This window comes from Aristolochia californica, unplaced genomic scaffold, assembly GCF_029961685.1.
Source record: "Aristolochia californica isolate CCGP_79_NKW_82.1479 unplaced genomic scaffold, dmAriCali1.0.hap1 SCAF_11, whole genome shotgun sequence".
Lineage (NCBI taxonomy): Eukaryota > Viridiplantae > Streptophyta > Magnoliopsida > Piperales > Aristolochiaceae > Aristolochia > Aristolochia californica.
Window position 1 is genome coordinate 7,581,268 of NW_027181782.1, and position 25,991 is coordinate 7,607,258.

General features: G+C 37.7%; 1 protein-coding gene across 1 annotated transcript; it reads right to left on the reverse strand.

Moving 5' to 3' along the window:
• Positions 1–23,674: 23,674 nt before the first annotated feature.
• Positions 23,675–24,004, reverse strand: LOC137943557 (QWRF motif-containing protein 4-like). The gene has a single exon (XM_068789043.1). The coding sequence runs from the start codon at positions 24,002–24,004 to the stop codon at positions 23,675–23,677; it is 330 nt and encodes a 109-aa protein (XP_068645144.1).
• Positions 24,005–25,991: the final 1,987 nt, after the last annotated feature.

A 25,991-nucleotide genomic window follows, 5' to 3' on the forward strand; every position in this document is an offset into this window, starting at 1 on the left:
CATACCATCTCTTTGTTGGCTTCGGTAAGTTGACATATTCTGCCTCAGTAGTGGAAAGAGCAACTATCTTCTACAACTTAGAAACCCAACTAACTATTTTTCCAGTGGTACTCTTCCTGCCATCAATGTCTCCTGCTATGTTAGCATCTACATAACCTTGTAATCCCATGTCTGACTTTCTGAAACATAAGGCCGAGTCTGTAATGCCTCTCAAATAACTAAGAATCCACTTCACAACTTCTCAGTGTTATTTACCCAGATTACTCATATATCAGTTAACAACTCCCACTACATGAGTTATGTCTGGTCTAGTGCACACCATGGCATACATGAGACTGCCAATAGCTGAAGCATAATGCACATTGGGCCATGTAGGCTCGCTTCTACTGTGTAGAAGGTGACTACTCAGCCTAAAATGACTAGCTAAATGAGTACTCACTGATTTTGCATCATTCATGTTGAATATGCTCAGCTCCTTCACATAATCTTCTTGTGACGGTTTCAAAACATCAATATCCTTAGTAATCCTCATCCCAAGGATTTATTTTGTAGCACCCAAATCCTTCATTGCAAAATTCTTGGACAAATCCTTTTTCAACTTATCTATTTCCTATTTGCAAACACCTGCTATCAACATGTCACCAATATATAGCAGTAGAATGATGTAGGAGTTGTTACAAGGTGGGACCAAACCCACCATGATCACACGAGCTAGCATGATGAGTCACCACATGAAGTGGCATGATGAGTCATCACACGAGGTGGAATCCTCCTCACATGAGCAAGAAGATTTGGTAATCTTCCTTGATTAATGTAATTGATTTATCTTCCCTTGGTTGATGTAATTTAGTTAATCATGATTGATGAAATTAGGGAACCTAATTGATTGAGGAGTTTGCCTAAATATGTAACGAAAATTGTATAAATAGGGGTCTTAGTTGAAGGATTCAATCAAGCTCTCCTCTTCTCAATTCTTAGAAGAATCTCTCTCCAACCTAAAGTCTCTGTTATCTTCTCTCCTCTCTACCTGAGCTCTCTCTCTCTCTCTCTCTTTGCTTTTTTTCTCTTCTCTCTCCCTTCTCTTCTCCCTCTCTCACCTTGCTCGAGGTTTCATGCATAGGGTCCTAAATTCAACATGGTATGAGAGCATTAAATTTAGTATCCCTACGTCAAAATAATGCTCTAAGAAGTTATGATCAAAGCTACTCGTAGAAGGCTCTTTGTGAAGCAAGATTGAAGCTTGTTAGATAAGTTTTTTCATTCTTGTTATTATAACTTCATGCACTCGGTTTTCTAACCTTAGAAGATGGTTCAGAGATGATTTTATTGATGTATTCACCTTATAAAATTATTGAGATTTATGCATCTCGGATTAGAAGAAATTTACTAAGGCGGTTTTGTCGGTTTGCAAGTTATTGGCTGAAAATCGGCTTATGTTGAGATTTTAAGCATAAAAAAGTTATAATTTTGTTTGAAAAAAGATTTTTTTGATGAGGAAAATTGTTCTTGAGTCTATTATGAATGATTTTTTTATGTATTGGATTTCATAAATCTAATTACTTAGCTACTATGCTAAGCTTCTCCATTAATCAAGTTGTTTGAAGAACTCTATTCGGTTTTGTGATTTTTTTGGAAAAAATTTTGAGAGCCACGAGTTGGCTGCTTGTTCTTGAAAAATCAAGAATGGAATGTTGTGTTTTATAGAAAAGGAAGAAAACACAAAATAAGTAAGGAAGTGGCATTTGGAAAGTCTAGTTGGCACCAATCTATTTGGAGAAAGATTGTTGTTTTTTTTATATCTCACATTCAATCAATATCTTCTTGATTAGGTATGATTTGTTTGATTTTCAATCAATAATATCTTGCCTAATTCATGAGGAACTAAATATAGACTGGTATATTCCAAGGTGGAGTCAAATATATTTTTGGAATGATCTTGGAAAGATCTAAGTCGGAATTGACAGCTCACCTTACATGATCTCATGCTTATTGATTGCATTTTGCTATTCTCTATGAGGAAGAATAAATAATTGATAATAAAAAATTTTGGCCAGCAAGTTGACTGACCTAAGAAGGTTCCCTCCTTACCTAAAGGTATGGTAAGCTCGGGTTCTCCTCCCATCTACCCGAACTAGTCTTGGCTGCACTTGAATCTCCAAGCCGCTTACTTAGGCTACTTCAAATTTGAGTTCATTATTACCCTTGAATTGCCTCTTATAGCTGACGAATACATGGGTAAAAAGAATGATATTCTCAAGATTACTACCATACCCTTGCGAGCGATATGAAATTTGTTGAGCTGGTTAACATCGGTTCGACGATTCCTTACAACAAGGGACCTACTAGGTCAGCTTACCAAACTTGGGCCACCCATTGATGAAGAAGATGTTGTTTTTGATAAGTGGTTAAAAAATGATACTTTGGTAATTAGTTGGCTCATAAACAACATGGAATAACCTGTCTCCAACAATGTTGTTCATCTCGACACCACCATGCAAATTTGGGAGACATGTGCTATGTTTTACTCTAGCTCCGACAACTTACATTAGCCATATGATATTCTAGAAAGAATGTTCAACACTAAATAATGAGAAAATATCAATGAATATTTGGCTCATTTTAGAGGTCTTCTTCAAGAATGGAAGCTAGCTCACCCTACCTCCACCGATGTCTCTATCCAAGACAAGCAGAAGGAAGCCTTAGCCACTGCCATTTGCCTAGCAAATATTAAGTCATAGTTAAAGGTTACTAAAAGTCAACTCATTAGCGCCTCTGCTATTCCCATCATTGATGATGTATGTACCACATTACTCTGCATTCCATTCTCTTCTTCCCCTTCTCCTACTGAAGCGTCATCCATCATATACTCCGGGCATAGGGGATCAATCGACCCCGGCCTAGGCCTTGGAAGAAATTATAGAGGAGGACAAGGAAGAGATGGAAGGAATGGTTTCTTCAGAACAAAAGGCAAGGACTACACCCATTGTAGGAAATATGGCCACACTATAGATCAATGTTGGAAAATCCATAGCATGCCAAAATGGGTTAAGGCTAATCGTGCATCAGTAAGTGGTACAACGGAGGATCAGTTTCCACCGACAGAAAAGAAAACCCTTACCAATGATGAGTATGACTTATTCCAAAAAATGAAAAAAATAAAAATGTTGATGGTCTCTCCTCCAAGTTCCTCCTCAAATGTTGCTGCCACCACCGCTTCAGGTATGCTCTTTGCCACTTCCTCCTCTTCATCCTGGACAATTGACTCAAGGGCCTCCAAACATCTCACATGTAACAAAAATCTACTCCACTCAGTTTTTCCTTGGCTCACGAATAAATTTGTTACCATAGCTGACAGTTCCCAAACTAAAGTTCTCGGGAAAGGATCCACCTCTATTATACCATCACTTCCACTCACAGATATTCTTTTTGTTCCTACCTTTCCCTTGAATCTTTTATTTTTTAGTCAGCTAACACAACATTTCAATTACTCAATTACCTTCTCACCCACTTCCTATCTGTTCCAAGATCTTGCAATGAAGCAAGTGATTGGTGGAGGTCGTGAACAAGGGGGGCTCAACTAATTGGACGTGCTTCAAATAAATGGTGTCTCAACCAAGGAAACTGAGACAAGTCTATGACACAATCGGTTAGGACAACCATCCACACAATCTCTTCCTCTTCTTTTTCCTACTTTTAAGAATAGGTCATGTTTAAATTGTGAAGTGTGTCAACTGAGAAACACCAAAGGGCCACATACCTACTACGTCAAGAACTTAAAAGTGTTTTTCCTTTTTCTTTGATTCACACAGATGTATGAGGACCCTTGAGCGTCTCAAACATTTCCTGAGTCAAGTATTTTATTACCTTTATTGATGATTTTACTCGTACCACATGGCTATTTCTCTTTAAAAAGTGACCTGAAATACCATCCATGTTTAAATCCTTTCATTCTATGGTTGTCACTCAATTAGGTCAGAAAATCAAAGTACTAATGTGTAATAAGTGTTGGAATGGCATGTCTTTAATATGCATGTTGCGCCTTCGCTAAAACATCGGTCTTTTGGCGCAATGGTTAGTAACATGGTATCAGAGCAGGTGGTCTCGAGTTCAAGTCCCACTCCCCCGGTTTGTTTCGTCCCCGCATAGGTGGGACTTTGTCTTTGGCCGTCCCCGTATAGGTGGGATTGTGCATTTGCATTTGTACACGGGTGTTCCCCGTGCAGGAGAGTGTTGGAATGGCTTGTCTTTAATATGCATGTTGCACCTTCGCTAAAAGACTGGTCTTTTGGCGCAATGGTTAGTAATACTAAGGAATGTACTTCTAGAGATCTTGACTATTTTTGTCAAGAAAATGGACTTATCCATCAAACATCATGTGCATACACCCTCCAATAGGTAGCAGAACGGAAGAATCATCATCTTCTTGAGGTAGCTCGTAGCTTATTGTATACCATGAAAGTACCATACTTATTGGCCACATGTCATCCTTACTGCTTGCTTTCTTATAAATAGGCTACCCTTTTCTGTTCTCGATCATGAATCCTTATATTCCATATTGTTTCCACATGGTCATCCTTTCTCGCTTCAATTAAAAGTCTTCGGTAGTACATGCTTTGTTCATATTACCTCCCCACAACATAGTAAACTTGATCCAAAATCTTTCAAGTGTATCTTCTTAGGATACTCTCGCACGTAGAAGGGTTATATTTGCTACAATCTTACTCTCCAAAGGTTACTTGTGTCCAGGGATGTAACTTTTTTTGAAGATCTTCATACTACTTGTACAATGCCCCTCCAAATATCTCTTTTGTGCCAGCCTCTTCTTGTCCGGTTGTGCCCCGTGTTATGAAAACTTTTCAACCCCATGAAGCATTGGCTGACACCACACCTGTAGAGTTTACAAATCTCATTGAGGTAAGTCCATCTTCTCTTATTCCTTTTGGACCATAATAAGATACTCGACTCATCGCCTTAAGAAAAGAACCCAAAACTTGCACAAGGCCCTCTACGTCACACCCCATATCCAATTTTGTGTCTCATCATCGTTTATCCTCTTCATGTTGTCAATTTCTTGAGTCTATCTCTCCATCTCTGTCCCACAGTCCTATTAGGAGACTCTAAAATATTCAAAGTGGAAGGCAACAATGGAAGAAGAAATGCATTCTATGAGAATCAAACATGGGCTCTAGTTCCTCTTCCATTAGGAAAAAAACCTGCTGTAAGTGGGTCTATACAGTTAAAAATATTCTGGATGGGTTAGTTTCTCACCTTAAGGCTCCACGTTGTCAATGTCTATACGTATTATGAGGAAACATTCTCTTTGATGGCCAAAATGAACTCTATACGTATTTTATGATCTCTTGCGGCTAATTCTACCTGGCCGGTCTATCAGCTTGATGTGAAAAATGTTTTCCTCAATGGGTATAAAAAGGAAGAAATTTATATGTAGCAACCACCTGGATTTGTGGTTGATGGGGAGTTGGTATGTCGATTGAAGAAATCCCTTTACGATCTGAAACAGTCTCCTCGTGCATGGTTTGATAAATTTAGCCAAAGCACTTATGTGGGCCGGATTTCACAGTTGTTCCATAGATCACTCTGTATTTCTTAAAGACACACCTAAAGGGAAAGGTATTTTGGCCGTATATGTTGATGATATTGTCTTAACCGGCAATGATCTTGAGGGCATTCAGGAAACCAAGGAAAAGATATGTGAAGAATTCAAGACAAAAGATCTTGGACAACTTAAATACTTTCTGGGTATTGATGTACTACAGCCCAAACATGGGATTATACTATCTCAAAGGAATTATGTCATTGATCTACTGGAGCAGATAAGAATGATGGGGTGTAGACCAGTAGAAACCCCTATGGTTCAAATACAAAATTATTTGCATACACTAGAGAAGATGTGGATATAAAAAAACATCAAAGACTTGTGGGGAAACTCATTTATCTTTAGGTAACAAGGCCAGATATATCATATGCAGTAAGTTTGGTGAGTCAATACATGCACAAACCAAAACTTACTCATTGGCAAACACTAGAAATAAAATTGTGATATTTGTAACAAGTTTCAAGAAGAGGGCTTCTCTATAAGAACCATGGCACTTAACATAGAAGGGTTCTTAGATGTAGTCTGGGTCAGATCCCATGATGACAGAAAATCTACCTCAGGATATTGTATAATGGTTGGAGGGAACTTGGTTACATGGAGAAGCAACAAGTAGAATGTAGTTGCAAGGTCCTGTGCAGAAGCAGAATACAAGGCCATGGCACAGATAGTTAGTGATCTTTTATGGATCAAATCCCTTCTCACTGAACTGGGATTCTATAAAAAAATCTCTTATGGTTCTACATTGCGATAATCATGTGGTGATACATATCACCTCAAATTCGGTCTTCCATGAGAGAACAAAACACAATGAAGTAAACAACTATTTTACATAAGAGAAATTCCAAGCTGGCATATTATCTCTCAAACATATCTCCTCACAAGGGCAAGCTACAGACATTCTCACTAAATAAGTCACCCATAAGATCTTGTCCACCATCTGTAGTAAGTTGGGCATTTGCGATGTTTTCTCACCCCCAACTTGAAGGGGAGTGTTACAAGGTGGGACCAAACCCTCTTCTCAATTCGTGGAAGAATCTCTCTCTAGCCTAAAGTCTATTTTCTCTTTTTCTCTTCTCCCCTCTCTACCCGTGCTCTCTCTCTCTCTCTCTCTCACTCACTCTCTTTGTTATTTTTCTCTTCTCTCTCCCTTCTCTTCTCCCTCTCTCACGTTGCTCAAAGTTTCATGCATGGAGTCGTCAAGCTCCTTCACATAACAACAATGATCCACCTGGCACCTCAAGAAACCATTACTACTCATAAAGGTGTCAAACTTCTTATACCTTTGTCTTGGAGCTTGTTTAAGACCATACAAGCTCTTTTAAAGTTTGCACACCATTTTCTCCTTTCCTTGTGCTTTGAAACCTTGTAGCTGCCTCATGTAAACTTCTTCCTCCAAATCACCTTGAAGAAATGTTGTCTTTACATCCAATTTCTCTAAGTACAAGTCTTCATTTGCCACAAGCCCAAGCATTGTTCTAATAGTAGTCAGTTTCACTACTAGAGAGAAAATCTCAATGTAGTTAATGCCTTCTTTTTTTTGAAAGCCCTTTACCACTAGCCTGGCCTTGTACCACTTGTTGCTCCATCATGTTTGTCTTTTATTTGGTACACCCATTTGTTCTGCAAGGCCTTCTTCCCTTTTGGTAACTCGGTCAACTGCCATGTCTGATTAGATAACAGTGAGTCCATCTCATCCTTCATGGCCAACTCCCACTTGGTTGATTCGTCAACTTGTCCAACTTCCTCATAACTCTCTAGTTCACCTTTATCAGTCAACAAAATATAATTCAGTGTTGGGGAGTACCTTTGTGGTGGTTATCTAGTTCTGGCAGATCTCTTGAGTTCAGTCACAGGAATGTTCTAATTTGCTTTTGGGGGTATGTTTTCCTAGTCTTCCTAACCAATATTCACCATCTCAATAACTGGAAGATCTCTCAACTGAATCACTTTTGACTTATTGGATTCATCCCTTGTGTTCTCAGATCTTACTCTCAACCTATCTTTATACAAGGAACCTTCATTGAAGATCACGTCCTTGCTCCAAATAACCTTATGACTTTAGTCATCTTAGAAGCGATAACCAAACTCAATACCACCATAGCCAATAAAGAAACATATCTTAAAGTTAGCTTCAAGTTTATTTCTAATAGCAGAATCAATATGAATATAAGAAACACTATAAAAATCTTTCAAGAAAGAAAGGTTTACCTCTTTTTTGCTCCAAACCTTTTTTGGTATTTTGCAATCCAATGGTGTTGAAGGGCCTCTGTTGATCAAATAGGCAGTTGTACGAATAGTATTAGACCAAAACATCTTAGGCAATCCCCCATGTAATCTCATGCTCCTAGCATGTTCTTTCAAGGTCCTATTCATCCTCTCAACTACACCATTCTGTTAAGGTTTTCTAGGAATGGTCTTCTTCATCTGGATTTCATTATTAGCACAGTACCACTTGAAATCATCATCTATGTACTCTCCCCCATTATCTAACTGCAAGCACTTTACCTTCAAATCTGTCTCATTCTCAACCATTGCTCTCCCTCTCTTGAATGTATCAAAGACATTAGATTTTTTTTCTTCAAGAAATAGACCAATCCTTTTTTGATTGCATCATCAATAAATGTCACATAGTCGTTAGAACCACCAAGGAAGGTAACATTTGAAGGCCCCCACACATCTGCGTGAACCAACTCCAATTTTGTTATCTTCTACTCCTTTCCAACCTTAGAAAAGATAACCCTTTTCTTCTTGCCAAAAATACAACCTTCACATAAATTGTTGTTTACATTTTTCAAACCTGGTAGCTTCAATTTGGACTAAAGCACTTTCATGCCCTTCTCACTCAAGTGAGCCTACCACATATCAGAATCAGTAACAACATCAACAACTGCAACTGTATCTTTGCAAGTAGAAGAGATGTATAGAGTTCCAGTTTGAACTCCTCGTGCAACAACCATGGTTTCCTTAGTGACTTTCATGGCAGCACCATTAAAAGTCACATTATGAACTTTATCATCAAGTTTCACTACTGAGATTAGGTTATGCAACAGTTTTGGTACATGTTTCACCTTGTGAATTTTTCACACTGACCCTTTTGACATCCTCAAACTGACATTACCAATAGCAACAATATCCAAAGGTTCTCCATCAGTGAGGTACACCTTTCCGTGATCTCCAGTAACATAGTTGTCCATGTTCTCGTGGTGTGCGGTGATGTGAAAAGAAGCTCTTGAATCTAACCCAACAGTCAATAGGGCTATCAACCGACAAGAGTAAAACATCTAGTAACTCTTCAATCACCACATTTGCAGTACTGCTTTTCTTTTCATCCTTCTTTGATGCTCTGTAGTTCTTCTTTATGTGACCAAACTTGCCGAAATTCCAACACTCTACATTCCTTCCAAATTTGGACTTGCTTCTACCATTCCTTGACTTCCCTCTACCATTTTCCTTGTTAGAATTCCCCTCGAAGTTCTTGCCCCCAGTATCTACATTTAGGGCAGAATTAGATGTCGAAGATTCTCCGAACTCCTTTCTATGAACTCCTCCGTGAGAATGGTATCTCAAACATCATTAAAGAATAACTCCCCATTGCCTACAGAGGTTCTAACCGCAACCCTCATAGGCTCCCAACAATTTGGCAGAGACACCAAAAGAATTAAAGCATAAACCTAATCATCAAATTTAATTTGAATTGAGGTCAATTGATTGACAATCGTGCAAAACTCATTCAAATGCGATGCCACTGATGTATTTTATGTCATCTTTAAATTGAAGATTTTTTTCATGAGATGTACCTTAGTGTTTGCGGAAGGTTTCTCATACATATCTGACAAAATTTTCATCATCCTCGTTGTAGTTTTCTCTGACGCCACATAGTGAATGACGTTCTTCGACATTGTTAACCAAAATATTCCCAACACCTATCTATCAAGGAGATTCCACTCATCATCTTTCATACATTTTGGTTTCATATCCAGAAGTGGAGAGTGAAACTTTTTACTATATATATAGTCTCGATCTACATCATTCGGAATGAAAAATCCATACCATTAAACTTATTGATTCCTAGTGCCGATCCTTCTCTGCCAGCCATTGCTCTCAATCACGAACCAAAACTCTAATACCACTTGTTAGGAATTAGACTTCGTAATTCGAAACTAATGAGAGCAATAATATTAAACGTAGAAGAAGGAAAAATCAAGCACAAAAAAGAAAACAATATTTATATAAGTTTGCCTCAAGGTGAGATACGTCCTGTCTTCCGTCGCTATAGTAATCCATTATGAAGATGAAATAGTTTATAATAGAGATCACACACAGTTACATGTATTTTTTTCTCTTACTTCTCTCGGCTGCAAATGATGCTCTTCGAATGAATGATAAAACCCTAATAGTGGTGCCCCCCAATTATAAAGAGAAAATTAGGGCAACCTCTTTACAAGATTGAAATTTACAAACTGTCCTTAATGAAACAACAATCAATATATTGTGGATTTGCCGGAGGCTCCGCCCCCACATACCTAGGAGGGGGACCTTCCAATCCCCATAGCGACCTTACCGAGAATATTGATTTGCGTACCAATTCAATGTAGGGCATTGATTAGGCCTCACAACTTAGCAATTTCATATATAATTTCAAATTTATAAAATGTCAAGTAACAAAAGTAGATACAAGTGTGTTAAGAAAATGTAAATACGAGGGAATTAAAAAAAAGATGTTTCAGAAAGTGACTAGGAAGGTAGTGTGGAACGGATAATGAAGGCCTCGTGTATAATCTCAAGCCTCTGCAAATTGGCACAAATCTCAATCTGGTCACTCTTTAGTTACTCTTGCGTAGCAAGAATGGCCACCTATATGGCCCGAACATCGTCCACTGCAACATCCAAATCTCTCCGCTTGTCCATGGAGGAGGAAGTTCCCAACATGGCACATCCTCCTTGTCACTTGCCACACTTCACAACTTTTGTATGGTAAACAATTTTCCTCATCATGTCTATACTCTTCCCATCGGTGAGGTCAACCTTGTAATGGAATAGGATGGTCATGATGTCTTGAGCAAATGGGAGTTCATTCACTCGTGAGTTAGTCGTAATATCCATCATCCAACTCACCATGAAGTACTTGAAGTTCAGTCTCACCTTCTGAGTGATGGCCCACATCCAAAAGATGTTAGCCATAGTCAAGCGATAAAAATTCCCTTTCCTCAGGTTGAGGACATGAGTGACAATCTTCATGATGACTAGTTGTGCCATGTTGAGGTCTTTGATCTCCACTTTGACCTCAACATGGCATAGGAACTTCCGGTTGTCTGACCAAAAACCAACTGGATGACATCCTGAATATTTTGAGGGAGATCGTCGTGTAGATTGATTGGCCAATTTTCCATGACATACCTTATCATGCCCAAGAAGGTGCTCTCCAAGATGTCATTCAAGTCAATAGAATGAATTGACACAGTAGTTTTCTTCATGTATGAAGTAATCCTCAAGTTATTAGGCAATAGTTCCTCTACCTCCAAATTTGACTCAAAGACCTTTACCAATAGGGGGTAAACAACCTCCTCTATCTAAAAGGGGAGGAACAAGTCCTTAAATATTTGAATTTTCCTCTAGCAGAAATCCAAATCCACTCTACATTGCTGAACAATGTTCTTTGTAGTGAAATGTTGAAAATACTTCTTTATTGGCGAGTACAAAAATGCTCTCTCCAATTTGATATTTCCTCACACATTTCTAGTTCTTTTGATGGAGTTCGCTTCTTAGCCATAACCTTGGTGTGAACCATCTTGAAGTTTTCGGTTTTGGTGGAGGAAGTGAAGAAAAGAGGGTTCCTTCTAGGATTTAGAGGTGGAATACCCCTTAAATTGAAATGGGAAAGAAAGAGAAAGCTTTGGAATGCTGAAAATTGCTTTGGCTCAGAGTTGGAAGGATTTTGAAATGTAAAATGAAGTGAAAGGTCATTTAAAACATGTCAACTTCTCATTTTGTACAGAGAATGATCGATCATTCTGTCTTGTTTCATCGATCAATCGCTTAAATTGATCGATCAATCAGTATACATTGACCAATTCATACCCTTTGTAGAATGACTGAAATGTAATATTTTGATTTTCACTTCACTATTATGGCACTACTAGTATGAGATGTCTCCTTTAAGCTCAATTTAACCAGCCTAAGTGAATCAAGGTGGGCTGCTCATACCTAGTTATCCACGACGCTTTGAGAACCGAACAAATCCTAATGGCTTTGTGAAAATATCCTCTCGCTGCTTTTTCGTGGGAACAAATTCAATTATAATGATGTTGGTTTGAGCCAACTCTTTGAACATGCAATGTCTTATTTCTCTGTGTTATCATCGAGAGTGGTGAACCATGTCCTTAAACTTATGAAGCTCACATTGTTACAATGGACTGAAATTTCACTTTGCTCTAAGCCATATTGATCTAGTTTGTGTTTCATCCAAACAAGTTGAGCACAACAAATTCCATATACAATGTATTTAGCTTCAGTGGTGGATAGTGAAATTGAGTATTTTTTCTTAGAAAACCAAGAGACAATCATATTTTCAAGTAATTGGCAATTACCACTCGTACGCTTTCTATCAATTTTGTATCTAGCAAAATCGGCATCAGAGTAACCTACTAGATCGATGGTTGATGAGTTTGAATACCATGTTAGGAATTAGATGCCATAATTCCAAACTAACGAGAGCAATAATAATAAATGCAGAAGAAGGGAAAAAAATATGAGAACAAACAAAATTTATACAGGTTCTCCTCAAGGTGAGACTATGTCTTTGTTAGGAATTAGACGCCCTAATTCCAAAATAACGAGAGCAACAATAATAAATGCAGAAGAAAGAAAAACCAAGCACAAAAAAGACAACAAGATTTATACAAGTTCTCCTCAAGGTGAGAATACGTCCCGTCATCCACCACTGCAGTAATCCACTATGAAGATGAAATAGTTTACAAGAGAGATCACCCACACTTATAGGTATTGTTTTTCTCTAAACTCTCTTGGCCGCAACTGATGCTCCTCGGATGAATGATGGTACCCTAATAGAGGCGTCCCCCATATTATAAAGATAAAATTAGGGTAACCGCTTTACAAGAGTGAAATTCCCAAACTACCCTTAATGAAATAGTAGTTAATATATCGTGAATCGGGAAGAGGATCTGCCCCCATAGTGACCTTACTGTGAAGGTCGATCTGTGTACCTACACTTTAAAGGGGATTGATTAGGGTCCACAACTTAATAGTCATGTCTTCCGCCACTGCAGTAATCGATTATAAAGGTGAAATACTTTACAAGAGAAATCACACACAACTTATAGGTATTTTTCTCTAATCTCTCTCGGCCCACAACTCAAGATCCTTCTCCATGATGGTGATAATAAAACCCTAATAGTAGCACCCCAAATATAAAGAGAAAACTAGGGCAACCACAATACAAATGTGAAATCTCCAAAATACCCTTAATGATCTGCATACCAACTCAGCGTAAGGCATTGATTAGGCTCCACAACTTAACATACTAAAGACCTAAGTTGATGTTCTAAGTAGATAAAAAAAAAATTCACAACCACTAAATGAAATTTGCTAGGGTCGGATTGAAATCTAGCAAATAGGCATATCGAGAACATTATATCCGATCTACTGGCTAAAAGGTGTTGGAAGATGGGCTCAAGCCCACGAGCTCAAGACAAGAACTCCACATGTCAAAGGAGTTGCATATATGTAAAATATTGTACTTTCCATAAAGATGGCATAGAAGTGTAAATATGTGTTCCTTTTATGTCTTTTGTTTTATCAAGTTGTAGCCCTAAAGGTATTGTAAAACTATAAATAAAGGCATAAGAGGTAGGGCATTGAAACACTCTCCTCTCTTTCCACAAATTCGTCCAACCCTCATTTTTCTTTTTGACGCAACCCATTTCTCCCTGAATCCAAACTCTCTCCTTCCACGTTCTTCTTCTTCTCTTCTCCTTCTCTCTTCTTCTTCTTCTTCTTTCTTGTTGATCTAAAGTTCCTTTCATGAGATCCTAAATTCTACATGGTATCAAATCAAGGAGTTTAGGATCTCTTCATGGAGTTATTATGAAATTTGTTCAAGAAGTTGTAAAAGGAATTCAATCATGAAGAGATAAGTTCATGTTCTTCTTATTTACGTTTTTTTTGTTTTCTTTTCTTATTTACATAATCCTTTTTACTGCTTTTCTTTACTTCTTGAATTTTGAGTCACATCAAGTCAAGATAAATATTTATATGTTGTAAAGATTTATTTCTATGACTAAATTGGTGTTATAATCTTGACTCCTTGTAAATCAATTACAAGAGTGATCAAGATCATTTTCTATTTGCATCTTATTAAGATTGATGGGTGAAATTCAATTACCTTTATGTAATTTGGATCCATCTCATTTGAGGTAGAATTCCAGCACATGTTGTTGTATCTTCTTCTACTTCAGGTTGCTCATCGGTTTGTGTTATGTTGTTGGATGCCCATTATATGTTTGATGAAATTCCAGCAGTTATTTACCCTTTGTAGTTCCCTTTTTTTTTAACTTCAACAATTGAATTTTTTTTTATGTTGAAGTCTCCCATGAGCTGAAGATAAATCTCTTCCAAGTGTCTTGGTTTGTAGTTAAATCTTCTCTAAATTTTTGTCTATTGCTCGTTTCTTATGAATACAAGAGAAGTTGAGTGATGGCTGGATATTATTATCACTTTCTAAAGGCACAAATTTGTTGATAATTTGGTGTTTGCCCTTTGTGAAAGAAATTGGTTCTTGTTCTCTTTTGTTGGTGATTGATTTGGTCTACGGGTTCTTCAAATTACATTGAGTAATTGTTCTTTGAAGAAGGTCTTTTCCCTTGACCTCCATATTTTACTTGCCTCATCATGGAGATTGGATACAATAGTAATAAGAGTGATATACTCCATATTACTACAATTCCAGTTAGAGGTCTCTCCAATTACATGTGTTGGTCACAATCTGTTCGAAAGGTTTTTATTACTCGTGACCTCTTGAGCCACGTTGTTAACTTTCCTCCTCCGATTGATGAAGAAGATGCCCCCTACCACAAGTGGGTTAAGGATGATAACATGGTGATAAGCATGGAAGAGCAGGTGGCCAACAATGTGGTCCACTTGGAAACCGCCAAGAATATATGGGACAATTTTGCCAAGCTTTACTCAAGCACTGCTTCATTACAAAAAATATATCATGTCTTACAAATGCTGCATACGAAACATGGAGATAATATTCACAAATTTTTGGCATGGTTTTGAGGTCTTCTTCAAGAATGGAAACTGGCTCAGCCATATTCCACTGATATTGCCGTTCAAGAACGACAAAGAGAAGTTTTGGCAGCAGCCATTTGCTTATCGAATATTAAACCATACTTTGAGGTGGCCAAAACTCAGGTTCTAAGTTCTTCTGCTCTTCCATCCTTTGATGATATTAGTGCTACATTACTTCGTATACCGGATTCATCCCCTTCTTCTCCTATTTATGCTCCATCGGCGATGTTCTCTGGCAATCGGGGAACATCTTCCTCTACCCGAGGACGGGGCAGAAAAATGAGAGGGGTTTGAACTATGAGTGGGGCTAAAAATGGAGGTGGTAGAACGGGTCAGAATTCTTTCTGCACTGAGCCTCAACTTTGCACTTATTGTGGCCGTCAGAACCACCTTGTGGCATCATGCTGGAAACTTCATGGCAAGTCTGATTGGGCCATAGCTAACCCAGTCTCGGTTAAAATTGAGAAAAATGAAGATAAGGCTGAATCATCATCCGAAAATGTGACTCTTACGGATGAGGACTATGCTTCATTTCAAAAAATGAAGTCCTTCATGGAATCATCTATTCCCTCATCATCTACTGCTGCCACTACTATTGCCTCAGGTATGCTTTCTTCCTCTTCTACCTCTTCCTCTTGGATCATTGACTCCGGCGCCTCCGAACATCTATCAGGTAACAAACACTTGTTGCAGTCCTTATTTCCTTGTTATCCTCATAAATTATTTACTATTACTGATGGTACCCAAACCAAGGTCCTTGGAAAAGGTTCCTCCTCTCTTACTTCATCTATTCCCCTTCAAGATGTTTTTTTTGTTCCTCAATTTCCTTTAAATTTGCTCTTGGTTAGTCAATTGACCAAACAATTAAATCGCTCTATCACCTTCTCACCGTCTTCTTGTGTCTTTCAGGATCTCACTACGAAGCGGGTGATTGGTGGTGGCCATGAAAATGGGGGTTTGTACTACTTCACTCTTCCACCATTAGCCGCATTATCATCCACTACATCTGAGGCCCAACTTTGGCACAACCGAATTGATCATCCGTCTACCCTTCACTTTGTTCTTTGGTTCCATCTTTAAAAGGACTTTCTAATTTCATTTGTGAGGTTTGTCAATTAAGTAAACATGTCAGGAGTACATGTTCTCCTCTTACAACTACAAGTACTGCTCCATTTGAGCTAATACATTCTGATGTATGGGCCATTTATGTTTTCCAAGTTAAATATTTCTCCTATCATGCTTCCATGGAGTTTTTTGTCTATGGCCCTACCAGAGTCGTATGGGTCAAGTTTGAAGGATGAACTCATGGGTATATTTGGATTGATTTATGAATTTACCATTTTTGATTTGCATTACTTGGCGTCTAAGGAAGAATGTGATTTTACCCATTAAACTCATTTCAAACTCATTTTTCATTTCACTAGCAAATTCTTGACATTGCGAGAGGTTTGTAGAACAAAATATGATATCATCCACATAAATTGAATGATGATCAAATTTTGATCATGGTTCTTAGTAAATAAAATTTTATCTATGCTACAACTCTTATAGCCATTTTCTCTAAGAATTCGCTTAATCTTTCATATCACGGTCTAGGAGCTTGCTTTAACTCATATAATGCTTTATGTAGTTTGAATACATGGTCAAGCTAGCTCATGTCTTCAAATCATTTGGGTGGTTCAACATAAACTTCTTTTTGAATGTACCCATTTAGGAATGTACTCTTTACATCCATATGGTACAATTTGAACTTCGTGTGACCAACATAGGCTAAAAGGATTCAAATTGCTTCTAGTCTTGTCATGGGTGCATAAGTTTCTTCAAAATCAATTCCTTCTTCTTGGTTATATCCTTTGACAACTAACCTAACTTTGTTTCTCCCTACTAGATTTTCCTCATTGGCTTTGTTCCTAAAAACCCATTTGTTAACCATAGGTTGACTCTCACATTGCTTTTGATGATAACAAAAGTTAATTGAGCTAATAATTTGCAAATTTAGATATGTTAGACACTTAACATTCAAGAGCATCTCAAGGTTTAAAGCATCAAAGCCAAAATGAAGACCTCAATAAAAAAATGAAGAACATCTCTTGAAGAAGCACCAACAAGGAAGAAGTCAATGTGAAGACTCGAGTTCAAGCTTCAATAGACAAATAGTTAAACTCAGGCATATTATATCTTGACTTTTCTAACTTCTATTCCTAAAGTACTAGTGAAGATCAAAGCTTTAGGATATCAAAATCACATATACATGTTTACAATCATCACGCATAACATTTAGAAGCATGTTAAAGTACTGAGAGTGAAATTTACATGCTTTATAAAGACATAATTTTATTTGGCATTGGAATGATCAATTAGGCACTGACTATGATCGATCATCCAAAATTGTGCTGGCCAAAAATATAAAGCATGATCAATCAATCATCTAGAACATGGCCATTTCATGCAAAAACGCATGATCGATCATCCATCAGAGAGCAATCGATCATAGCTGTCTAGAGTAGCTGAATTGATCGATCATCCCACTAGATTGATAGATCAAAAAAGACCTTGCCAGTAAGGGACTTCAAACATGATTAATCAAATGAAAATGCACTGATCGATCATACTTGTATTGCACAACCAGAAGGAATCTTGATTGATCGATCAACTTAAATTTTTTGGAGAAATGAAAACATATTGATCGATCAATCCATCGATAAATAAGTGGCCATTGTGAAGAAAAGTAGCCATTATGATCGATTGATCGATCAATCACTTACTAGTGATCGATCAATCAATGGTCTGATTTTTGCCAACGGGCAAATAATGACTAGCTTGAGTTGGAAAGCTATAAATACCTCCACCAAACCATAAGTGAAAAGGGGCATGAGCATTTATTGGCATATATTTAAGCCACCAAGATTTATCTTGTAAATTATTTTTAAAAGTGCTTTCGAGAGAAAGAGACCGATCCCACTTTGAAAAACCTTCATCTATTTCAATCATCGTTGCATGCATGATAGTACAAGCTTCTTGATCATTCTACAAGATGCTACTGTTGAATTTCTAAAAAAGAGAAAAACTTCACTAACTTGTTGTAATCTGACTATATGAGCCTCTATTTATAATAGATAAAAGCAGTAGAGTGCAATTATAATTAAACTACATGTTTCCCAATTACACCAAAGTCTAATACTTAAAGATAAGTACTATCATAATTAAACAACTAAACATAAATAGAAGACTAATGTAACTAAAACACCTTTTAACTAAAACTCTTCTATGAGACCTCCTTCGATAATAATTTTGGCTCTGTAAGATTTCTTATTGTGACAGTCCTGTAAGACTCTTCCATATCTGCTATTCAACACTCCCCCTCAAGTTGGAGTTTATAACTTCAACTTGTAATGAAAAATATTTTTGGTATTTAATTTTCTTTTGCTGAAAAAAATTCGTCATAGATACAATTTTTCATAAATGTAAAAACTTCATCTTTTGTGCTCCCCTTTCTGGAATATTTTGGTTACACAAAAAATACCTTAACATGTAGAACAAAATACATATTTCTTGTATTTCTTCTTCCAATTCTCCCCCTCGAGCTGGAAGATATCAATGTAATCCCATCTTGAAATAAAAAAATAATTGTATATATTATCTATCAATCAAGGTGTCTCAAGGATAAGAACTTAATCGAACACAGACTCTCAAAAAATAAGATGGGAGATGTATGTATAAAAAAGGTCAAAACCAGCCTCTTAGGATTTCAAACAAAAGTAGTGATAATAATCATTACAAAGGATAATGCCTATCACTTAAAGGACGACGATAAAAACCCAGTTCAAGGTACTCATAAAAAAGTCTCAATGGACTTAAAACACCCATATGTATATATAAGAGAAACCAACCGAAGCTATGCATAAGAGGTTGGCCCAAAGTCGTATGCGAGACTCAAAAAAGGATGGTAGAAGAAAGGTAATTGATAAAAATGAGTATATTGGGAATGTAACAAAGGAAAAATAACCACCTCGACAATAAGTACGAGGCCGTAGCGATAGAAAAATAACTTAATTTTTTTTTTTACCAAAGTATGACCTCAAGATAATTTCATGAGGGTGAGCAAATTTTGTTTGGAGTTGACGGTGTTGAAGATATACAACCAAGTAACAAAAACACAACTTGAAAACAACATTGACTATGGGAACTCTGATAATTTCATAACATAATTTACAAGTTTCTATTTCCAAATTAATCGGTCCATATGAGGAAAGTTTCTAATCAAATACTCAATGAATCCCTATCTGGAATACTTTCAAAATTCTACAGAATCAACACATAAACTTTTCGATGATAGACTTATTGCATTAGCAACACTTTCCTAAATTAGACTTTCTAAAGATAAGAGATTTATGAGATCAAAGAAGCTTAAAAAAAGAAGATAGTGTTGAAGTCAGACCAAAACTCTTTGATTAGAAGACAAATTTGGCAAAACATGTGGATTTTAAGAGAAAAGAAACTCAATTCATGTCAATACCAGGAGAGATAAAAGGAGAGAAAATAGAAAAAAATAGAGATTTTCAGTAAAACTAATGTTTAGTACTTTTGATATCAATATCTCCCAAAATTTAGCTTAGAATCACAAAAGGTTTATTTTTCAAGAAACTAGACTCAAAGAGATATAATTTGAGACCTAATTCTGCAAAAAAGGGTTAGTTCTTGAATCCTTTATGACCTCTTTATCCTCTTCATTCAATAGCTTGACCCTTGCCAACTCCAATGCTAATATCTCCTAAAATAAAAATCAGATTGACATGAAAGATTCTCCTTTTGAAAATAAAATTCAATAAATTTCAACCAATAATAAATTTTTTTGAGGTAAAAAAATATAATATTTTTTGAAGTTCATTATTTAACCGATCTGAGTACTCTTTCTTCATTGACTAGCATGACCATTAACTCTTCCAAGATTGATATCTCCCTCTATAAAATTCATATTGAGAATTGGTTGAATATATTAAAAAATAGACTTACATATATTTATTTTGATATATATTTCTCCATATAAAGTCCCATTCTTGATGGCATAAACTATAGCAAAATTTGAAGTTTTCTGTTGCTGCTCGAACCTCTATTATAGTCTGACCATTGCTGCTTCAAATATCGATTTCTCAGTGTAGAAAACTCTAATTGCCAAATTTATTGTTACATTGAAAAGTAGAATTTTTGAATTTAGGACCCCTTTTCCATAATCATGAGCAAAAGAAATAAGAAAGAAAAAGAGAGAAAAGGGGAGAAAAGCTCCCGAGTAGAGCAGAAAAAATTAAAAGGGAAAGGATAAGCTGCTCCATGCAAGGAGAGGGAGAGAGAGAACAAACTCGGGATTGAATGTGTTGATTGATTAATTCCGAATTACAACCTCTCTATTTATAGGAGAGCAGGAGGTAGAGTCCTCATACAAGTTGTCATTCAATCCTAATTACATTCTAACTCTAACTCTTCAATATAAGTAAGTCTATTCAAACTAGAACTCCTTGAAGACTAATTGGAGTAGAACTAGGAGTTCTTTATTATCCATGTGAATACAAGGGATAAGCCAGCTCGTGGCCTTATCCTAGTGGGCCCCTCATGATTCTCCAACGCACCTTGATAATTGTACCAGCTCGTGAGATCTTGTGGGTCCCATTTGATCTTCAAGTCTTCTAAATCAACTTAGCTTGTGCTTCTTGATTCCTTTACTCGAGCTTGCTTTGGGAGATGACTCTTCTTGGTGTCCCAAATCCTCTAGGATTCTTCTTGATGGCCTACGTCATCATGGTGGGTCTCACCAGCTCGAGCACCATGGTGGGCCCCACATTGTAACACTCCCCCTCAAGGTGGGGGTGAGAAGACATCACAAACACCCAGCTTGCTGCATATGGTAGACATGATCTTGTGAGTGACTGGTTTGGTGAGAATGTCTGCAACTTGATTTTGTGAGGAGATGTGTTTTAAGGAAAAGAGACCAGCTTGGAATTTTTCTCGTATAAAGTGGCAATCAACTTCAATGTGTTTTGTCCTCTCATGGAAGACTGGATTCGGTGTAATATGTATTGCTGCTTGGTTGTCACAATATAGATCCATTGGAACTTCTTTATAAAATCCCAATTCAGTGAGAAAGGACCTTATCCATAAAAGTTCACTTACAGTGTATGCCATGGCTCTGTATTCTGATTTTTCACTGGACCGTGCTACCGCATTCTATTTTTTGTTTTTCCATGTAACCAGATTTCCTCCAACCATCGTGCAAAACCCAGAAGTAGATTTTCTATCATCTGGGGATCCAGCCTAGTCTGCATCTGTGAATCCCTCAATGTTGAAGTGTCCATGTTTTTATAGAGGAACCCCCTTCCCGGAGCCCCTTTTAGATAACATAGTATCCTCTCAAGTGTTTGCCAATGACTAAGTTGTGGCTTATGCATGTACTGACTTACCACTCTTACTGCATATGAGATATTTGGCCTCGTTGCACATAGGTAAATATGCCCTACTAACCTTTGATATTTGCCAATATCCACGTCTTCTCTAGTGCCTCCACATAACTTTGTATTTGCATCCATAGGAGTGTCTACCGGTTTGCATCCCAACATACATGTTTCTTCTAGTAGATCAAGGGCATATTTTCTTTGGGATAGAATAATCCCATGCCTGGATTGTAAGACCTCAATACCCAAAAAGTATTTCAGTAATCCAACATCCTTTGTCTTGAATTCAGCACATATTTTTTCTTTTTATTTTTTGAATGCCCTCAGAGTCAGTTCCAGTTAAAATGATATCATCAACATAAACAGCTAGAATCACCTTACCTCTTGTTGTGTTGTCAATAAATATTGAGTGGTCTGCAGAGCATCTGTAAAAACCTGCCCGTATGATGGGTTGACTAAAATTTTCAAACCGTGCCCGTGGGATTTCTTTAGCCCATATAGAGATTTTTTAAGGCGACATACAGACTCCCCCTCAACCACATATCCAAGTGGTTGGTGGATATAAATTTCTTCTTTTATATCGCCATTGAGAAAGGCATTTTCGACATCCAATTGATATATTGGCTATAATGAATTAGCTTCCAAGGATAATAATATACGTACCAAGGTCATTTTTTCCACTGGAGAGAATGACTCATCATAATCAATGCCATAGCATTGAGTGTATCCTCTAGCAACCAGTCGAGCTTTCAGTCGTGCAATAGTCCCATCCGAATTATGTTTAATTGTATAAACCCACTTGCAACCAACGGGTTTTTTGTCTGTAGGTAGAGGAACCAGTAACCATGTATGATTCTCATTGAGTGCCTTCATTTCTTCATCCATTGCTACCTTCCACCCTGGATGTTGTAGAGCCTCCTGATATGACTGTGGAAAAGATATGGAGGAAATAGAAGAAAGAAACTGACAACATAAAGGTGAGATGAGATGATGAGACACAAAATTGGAGATAGGATGAGAAGTAGAAGGTTGAGTGCATGAATGAGGTTCTTTTCTAATAACAATAGGGCGAGTATCAAATTGAGGACCAAAAACAACTGGTGAGGAAGGACTTACCTCTGGTGGATCCGACAACTCGGCAGGTGTGGTATTGGCAATTGTCTCTAGGGACTAATCAATTTTTGTATCACGAGGTACAACAGATCTAGGAGAATTTGGTACTGATGACATACCAGGTGGAGCGTTATCAGAATAATATGATGAGTCTTCAAAGAATGTGACATCCTGGACACAAATTAACGTTGCAAAGAGGGACCATAACAATCATAACCCTTCTGTGTTCAAGAGTATCTCAAAAAGATACACTTTATAGATTTAGGGTCAAGTTTGTTGTGTCTAGGTAAAGTATTATGAACAAAACATTGACAACCGAAGACTTTCAATGGTAATGCAAACGGATCATCATGTGGTAAAATTTTAGAGTAGGGGGATTTATTCCCAAGAACAGTAGACGGTAGACGATTTATAAGAAACACGCTGTAACGTGTTACGGTCCCGGATCTGACACAAGGATTCGTTAGGAGGATCTGGGATCTGCCGCGGGTTATGGGTCTACCATGCAATACTATAGGGATAGTAGGAAGACACGGGGAAGATGAAGATCAATGGAGGATGAAAGAATACGTGGGTTTTTTAGGAAAGCCCTAACCTCTAGATCATGAAGGTGATCTCAAGCCTGTTTATGCTAGATTTAACCTAATTATCAAAGTTTGTCCTTCTCATTAGTCTTACCCCTTAAATAGGGTTCACCCTGTTAGGGTTTAATAAAATATTACAAAAATATCCCTATGAATAAAATATTCCAAAAATATCCCTATGACTAAATAATTCCAAAAATACCCTTGTGACCTAAAAGTGAAATAAAATAAAGTAAATTAAAGAAAATAACTAAAATAATAATGTTATTGAGTGCATAACATTACACCCCCCAGAAGAAGGAGCTTGTCCTCAAGCTCAGATGTAGTGTTTGTATGCCGATGTCTTCACCGGTGCCCGAGTAGCATCCGCGACAACCATTTGTGCTCTCTTGACGCCCAAAAACTGGAGCAAGCATTCTAGGATTTTTTTTCTGGTCGAGAGAAAAAAAAAATTCTCGTGGACATTCTTCATTTCGCTGGCCGGTAAACAAATATTCGATGGCTGAGATAGATAGAGCCCATGAAGCAGCGCTTGTTTGGAGTTGTATAAGGTGAGTTCTGAGGTTACTTTCCTTTATAGGCATTGCTGTTGGTGAAGCTAATAGGTCTCAAGCTAATAGGTCTCCACATGCATCAAGCAGGACACTCTCCAGTGCTGCTATAGTAGCAAGTGCCGACACCAGAGAATTCAGCTCCTCTGCCCTTGACAGTGAATGATACATTGAGAAACCCATGACTGGCACAACATGAACAACTGAACTAATTGAATCCTTCACCAGCTGTACATCTGCCCTCGCCCCATCAGTGACAGGAACGTGGAGAGGACATGCTTCCAATGCTGCAGTAGCCCCAGCAAAAGACAGTGAATGCTCTCTATCCCGTACATCCCAATCATCAAGGTAGGTAATTTGATCAATAAGTAGTGAGGCCAACGTCATATCCTACCTGAGTTGCTGGAGGGCGCTCCTCTTCATGGGTTCATGTTTAATAGAAAATTGAAAGACCAAGGTCTTGTCTTTGGTAAAGAGCTGAGGAAGCTGTGAAGAGATAACAAAAATTTTGTAGTCTGGAAAGGTTTGGATGCCTTTATCAGTGGGATCACCACTCCATTTTCCAGAAGTGTGCACCCAATCACTTGGCATTCTTTCATCTTTATTCCAATCTGATTTCACCCAGCAGAGTTGTTGGAGCAGCTCTCCTACCATTAGTTCCATTGAGCTGGGCTAGTGACCAAATCTGTTTGGTTCCAGAAATCAGCCGAGATGAAAATCTCTTGCCCTTTGAACTGCTACCATATCATCGATTGTCTTACTAGGGGGTTCATACCACAAGAAATCGAACACGATTCCAATGCTGATTGGAATAGCAGTAGACCCAACAGTAGTTACTGCACTAATAGCAGAACCATACAACACAAATGCATCCTTAGAGGTAGATACAGGTGCCCAGCAGTAGAAGTTCTCAGGCTTGAGATCTCGGTGCATGACCCCATGCTTATGACACATCTGCACTACTTCCACACATGTTCTAGTAAGCCCAGCAGCAGTCCTTTGTGTAAAATGTCCCCGAGCAACCATACGATCAAACAATTACCTCCTACACACAATTCCAGCACAAAATGCACGGTAGGATCATCCTCGTAAGTATCCCTCAAACGCACTATGTTTGGATGTTGAGGTAAATGCTTCATAATCTCCGCCAACATGCCACTTGGTGCCCGCATAATCCCTCGGTGATAATTAAGCCCTTTCCCAAACAGAAAAGGAACAACTGCATTGATCCCATTATCAATGGCATGCAACTCCCTCCATGACACTCCAGAAATTCCAATAGAAATTCCAATAGAATGTCCAGCAAGCAACTGAGTCATGGAAATTCCAACAGAATTTCCAACACTTCCTGTCAGCTGCACCTGGATGGTATCTTTAGGTAGCCCATACCTATGGTATCTTTTCGGCACGTCATGACTTCGCATTGTGCCAACAGCACGATTCACAGTACAAAAAGGCATAGCCATATATACGTGTCGGCCACTCTACAAGGCAGGTGTGCCTGAAGCACACAATTTCTTATCCAATGCCATGTCCAAACCATGGACTTGTTTCTGTACACCATAAAGATCTGCATAATATGTTGCAATGTGTGGTTGTTGCTGGGGTGCCCATATCATCACTACAATAGCAGTAGGCAAGGGAGAGAGCAGCAGCATCTTGGCATCATCAGCGTGAGCGCCATATGTCACTGCTGCAACTACTTTATGAATAAACAACACTGGTTGCAGCGATGCCATGATGGCAGTAGGGGTAGCATCGAGCCGAGCTGAGCCCAAACCTGCTTATGTTCGAGCCGAGCTTGATTTAAATATTTCTAGTCGAGCTTCAAGCCGAGCCTCTCTTCGAGCCTAAAATTGTTATCGAGCTCGAGCGCAACGAGTTTGAGCCAAGCTTCGAACCGAGCTCGAGCCTCAACATACATTTAAAACTTTTCAAAAAATATATATCGAATAAAATGTATATAAAATTATACATACATTTTACATAAAATTGGGCATAACCTCTACATAAAATTGGGCATAACCTATATATATAATACGTGTATAAGATTGGGCATAACCTCTACTTAAAATTGAGCATAATCTATATATATAATACTTGTATAAAATTCGGCATGACCTCTACTTAAAATTGGGCATAATCAATATACATAATACCTGCATAAACACTCCATAAACACTCTATAAAATTGTTTATACATTCCATAAACACTCCATGAAATTGTTTATACACTCCATAAAATAGTCTAAACACTCCATACACTGCATAACATTATAAATAAACTCTATACAATAATCAAACACAACAAAATTAAATGAAATATCACTATCAATTTACAATCACCCAAATAAAAACTATAAATCCTTTAAAT